The sequence below is a fragment of the Oncorhynchus gorbuscha genome, linkage group LG15 (genome assembly GCF_021184085.1).
Source record: "Oncorhynchus gorbuscha isolate QuinsamMale2020 ecotype Even-year linkage group LG15, OgorEven_v1.0, whole genome shotgun sequence".
Classification (NCBI taxonomy): Eukaryota; Metazoa; Chordata; class Actinopteri; order Salmoniformes; family Salmonidae; genus Oncorhynchus; species Oncorhynchus gorbuscha.
The window spans coordinates 11,639,111-11,644,110 of NC_060187.1; the positions used below are offsets into that span (position 1 = coordinate 11,639,111).

Here is a 5,000-nt window from a genome sequence, read left to right on the forward strand (position 1 = left end):
ACAGACCCTGGATCAGTGGTCTAAGGCACTGCGTCTCAGTGCTAGCGGCATCACTACAGACCCTGGATCAGTGGTCTAAGGCACTGCGTCTCAGTGCTAGCGGCGTCACTACAGACCCTGGATCAGTGGTCTAAGGCACTGCGTCTCAGTGCTAGCGGCGTCACTACAGACCCTGGATCAGTGGTCTAAGGCACTGCGTCTCAGTGCTAGCGGCGCCACTACAGATACTCGGCTTCGAATCCAGGCTGTATCACAACCGGCCGTGATTGGGAGTCCCATCGGGCGGCGCACAATTGGCCCAGCATCGTCTTAACTGACTTTCCTAGTTAAATAAAGGTTAAATAAATAAAATAAAATAAAAAATCTCTCCCTCGCTCCCTCTCTCTATCTGTTTTATCAATAGGCACTGGGACATCTGTGGAAGATATTAACGCCGGAGACTTGGAGCGGCTACAGAGACTAACTCACAGTTTAACATCACAATTAGTTATTTAACTCATGATGACTTTACAGGTTCTCACTCTCTCATGTAACATGTAGACAAAATATACTCTTTGGACATTTTCTACTGGAAGTGTACTGTGAACTAATGCACAGTCCTGCTAGTCTGGGCCTGTGGTTGTTCTCTGAGAAAGGTTGGAAGGAAATGTCTACAGAAACATATGAGGATATAGAAATGAGCTAATTTCAACCTTTCAAAGAGCATTTCAACACGCCATGACCCATTCCCATTTATGAAGGTAGAATTGTAGAAGCACCACCCAAACTGGTTCCAATAAAGAATGAGAACATATTTTTCCCTCTTCCTGTTCCAAACCCTTCCAAACTGTGCCACTCTCAACAGCTGTTCCTGGTTTTTATGCAAACTCAGACTGTTATATTCATGAAGTAAGAACAGAGAGAGAGAGTGAGAGAGAGAAAGAAAGAAAGAAAGAAAGAGAGAACAGGTAGAGAGAGACAGAGGATAGAGAGAACAGAGAGAGAGTACAGAGAGAGTACAGAGAGATATAGAGAGAGAACAGAGAGAGAGAGAGAGAGAGAACAGAGAGAGAGTACACAGAGAGAGAGAGAACATAGATATAGAGAGTACAGAGAGAGTACAGAGAGAGAACAGAGAGAGAGAGTACAGAGAGAGAACAGAGAGAGAACAGAGAGAGTACAGAGAGAGAACAGAGAGAGAGAGAGTACAGAGAGAGAACAGAGAGAGAACAGAGAGAGAACAGAGAGAGTACAGAGAGAGAACAGAGAGAGAGAGAGTACAGAGAGAGTACAGAGAGAGAAAGAGAGAGAACAGAGAGAGTACAGAGAGAGAACAGAGAGAGAGAGAGTACAGAGAGAGTACAGAGAGAGTACAGAGAGAGAACAGAGAGAGAGAGAGTACAGAGAGAGAACAGAGAGAGAACAGAGAGAGAGAGTACAGAGAGAGAACAGAGAGAGAACAGAGAGAGAGAGTACAGAGAGAGAGAGTACAGAGAGAGAAAGAGAGAGAACAGAGAGAGTACAGAGAGAGAACAGAGAGAGAGAGAGTACAGAGAGAGTACAGAGAGAGTACAGAGAGAGAACAGAGAGAGAGAGAGTACAGAGAGAGAACAGAGAGAGAACAGAGAGAGAGAGTACAGAGAGAGAACAGAGAGAGAACAGAGAGAGAGAGTACAGAGAGAGAGAGTACAGAGAGAGTACAGAGAGAGAACAGAGAGAGAGAGTACAGAGAGAGAAAGAGAGAGAACAGAGAGAGTACAGAGAGAGAACAGAGAGAGAGAGAGTACAGAGAGAGAACAGAGAGAGAGAGAGTACAGAGAGAGTACAGAGAGAGTACAGAGAGAGAACAGAGAGAGAGAGAGTACAGAGAGAGAACAGAGAGAGAGAGAGTACAGAGAGAGTACAGAGAGAGTACAGAGAGAGAACAGAGAGAGAGAGAGTACAGAGAGAGTACAGAGAGAGTACAGAGAGAGAACAGAGAGAGAGAGAGTACAGAGAGAGTACAGAGAGAGTACAGAGAGAGAACAGAGAGAGAGAGAGAACAGAGAGAGAGAGAGTACAGAGAGAGTACAGAGAGAGAACAGAGAGAGAGAGAGAGAGAGAGAGTACAGAGAGAGTACAGAGAGAGAACAGAGAGAGACAGAGAGAGTACAGAGAGAGAACAGAGAGAGACAGAGAGAGTACAGAGAGAGAACAGAGAGAGTACAGAGAAAGAGTATAGAAAGAAAGAGAGGGAGAGAGCGAGCGAGAGAAAAAATGAGAAAGGGGGGGGGGGAGAATAAAGGTTCATTGTGTTTGGAGTCAGACAGCCCACAGAGAAGATGAGAACATTATGGAGGATTGACTCCATTACAGTCGTACCGACAGTAGACATACAGTGGAAACAACAGAGGGGTCCCACAGAAGATATACAGTATAACTGTTTAGTAGAAGTTAACCACAGAAGATATACAGTATAACTGTTTAGTAGAAGTTAACCACAGAAGATATACAGTATAACTGTTTAGTAGAAGTTAACCACAGAAGATATACAGTATAACTGTTTAGTAGAAGTTAACCACAGAAGATATACAGTATAACTGTTTAGTAGAAGTTAACCACAGAAGATATACAGTATAACTGTTTAGTAGAAGTTAACCACAGAAGATATACAGTATAACTGTTTAGTAGAAGTTAACCACAGAAGATATACAGTATAACTGTTTAGTAGAAGTTAACCACAGAAGATATACAGTATAACTGTTTAGTAGAAGTTAACCACAGAAGATATACAGTATAACTGTTTAGTAGAAGTTAACCACAGAAGATATACAGTATAACTGTTTAGTAGAAGTTAACCACAGAAGATATACAGTATAACTGTTTAGTAGAAGTTAACCACAGAAGATATACAGTATAACTGTTTAGTAGAAGTTAACCACAGAAGATATACAGTATAACTGTTTAGTAGAAGTTAAAGATATACAGTATAACTGTTTAGTAGAAGTTAACCACAGAAGATATACAGTATAACTGTTTAGTAGAAGTTAACCACAGAAGATATACAGTATAACTGTTTAGTAGAAGTTAACCATGGCTTTAACTGTTGACCATAGTTTTACTGTCCTCACAAATTCTGACTGTGCTTATGTGGTCCTAGTACAAATCAAATCAAACAAGTGTAGACCTTACAACAAAATGCTTCCTTAAGAGCCCTTAACTAACCATGCAGAGTTGTAAAATATGAAGGAAGAAACATCTGCACAATAAACTAAAGGAAAGATAGTAACAGGATAAAATAACAATAACGAGGCTATAAACAAGAATCACCAGTACCAGTCAATGTGGGTTGTTGCTACAGTGGGTACACAGTAGTGTGGTCTGACTGTAGCGTAATATTGATCAACTGAAGTTGTTGCTACAGTGGGTACACAGTAGTGTGGTCTGACTGTAGCGTAATATTGACCAACTGAAGTTGTTGCTACAGTGGGTACACAGTAGTGTGGTCTGACTGTAGCGTAATATTGACCGACTGAAGTTGTTGCTACAGTGGGTACACAGTAGTGTGGTCTGACTGTAGCGTAATATTGACCGACTGAAGTTGTTGCTACAGTGGGTACACAGTAGTGTGGTCTGACTGTAGCGTAATATTGACCGACTGAAGTTGTTGCTACAGTGGGTACACAGTAGTGTGGTCTGACTGTAGCGTAATATTGACCGACTGAAGTTGTTGCTACAGTGGGTACACAGTAGTGTGGTCTGACTGTAGCGTAATATTGACCGACTGAAGTTGTTGCTACAGTGGGTACACAGTAGTGTGGTCTGACTGTAGCGTAATATTGACCGACTGAAGTTGTTGCTACAGTGGGTACACAGTAGTGTGGTCTGACTGTAGCGTAATATTGACCGACTGAAGTTGTTGCTACAGTGGTCTTACTGTGGTCGTATAGTAGATGTTAACCATGGTATTGTGGTCTTACTGTGGTCGTATAGTAGATGTTAACCATGGTATTGTGGTCTTACTGTGGTCGTATAGTAGATGTTAACCATGGTATTGTGGTCTTACTGTGGTCGTATTGTAGATGTTAACCGTGGTATTGTGGTCTTACTGTGGTCGTATAGTAGATGTTAACCATGGTATTGTGGCCTTACTGTGGTCGTATAGTAGATGTTAACCATGGTATTGTGGTCTTACTGTGGTCGTATTGTAGATGTTAACCGTGGTATTGTGGTCTTACTGTGGTCGTATAGTAGATGTTAACCATGGTATTGTGGTCTTACTGTGGTCGTATAGTAGATGTTAACCATGGTATTGTGGTCTTACCATAGATGTTCAGGGTGGTGGTGCGGTTGCTGGAGCCCAGCACGTTCTCTGCCAGGCAGGTGTATTGCCCTCCGTCCTCCAGACGAACGTGTTCTATATGCAGGCTGCTGTCTCTACGCACCGTCACATACGGGCTGGAGCTCACCTGGCATGGATAGGAACACATTCAACAGGTGAGAACATTACATGGAGGGACACACACAACCAGCTGTATTGGAACACGGTATGTATCAAACATGTGGTATGTATGAAACATGTGGTATGTATCAAACATGTGGTATGTATCAAACATGTGGTATGTATAAAACATGTGGTATGTATGAAACATGTGGTATGTATGAAACATGTGGTACGTATGAAACATGTGGTATGTATGAAACATGTGGTATGTATGAAACATGTGGTATGTATAAAACATGTGGTATGTATGAAACATGTGGTATGTATAAAACATGTGGTATGTATAAAACATGTGGTATGTATGAAACATGTGGTATGTATGAAACATGTGGTATGTATGAAACATGTGGTATGTATGAAACATGTGGTATGTATGTATGAAACATGTGGTATGTATGAAACATGTGGTATGTATGAAACATGTGGTATGTATGTATGAAACATGTGGTATGTATGTATGAAACATGTGGTATGTATGTATGAAACATGTGGTATGTATGTATGAAACATGTGGTATGTATAAAACATGTGGTATGTA

The 5,000-nt window shown here is 41.5% G+C and overlaps 1 protein-coding gene across 1 annotated transcript in view; it reads right to left on the reverse strand.

The window, feature by feature from the left end:
* hmcn1 (hemicentin 1) overlaps nucleotides 1-5,000 on the reverse strand; it is a 271,629-nt gene that overhangs the window by 115,971 nt on the left and 150,658 nt on the right. Inside the window, 1 exon segment of the mRNA XM_046300125.1 lies at nucleotides 4,283-4,427. Within this exon segment, the coding sequence (XP_046156081.1) occupies nucleotides 4,283-4,427 (145 nt within the window).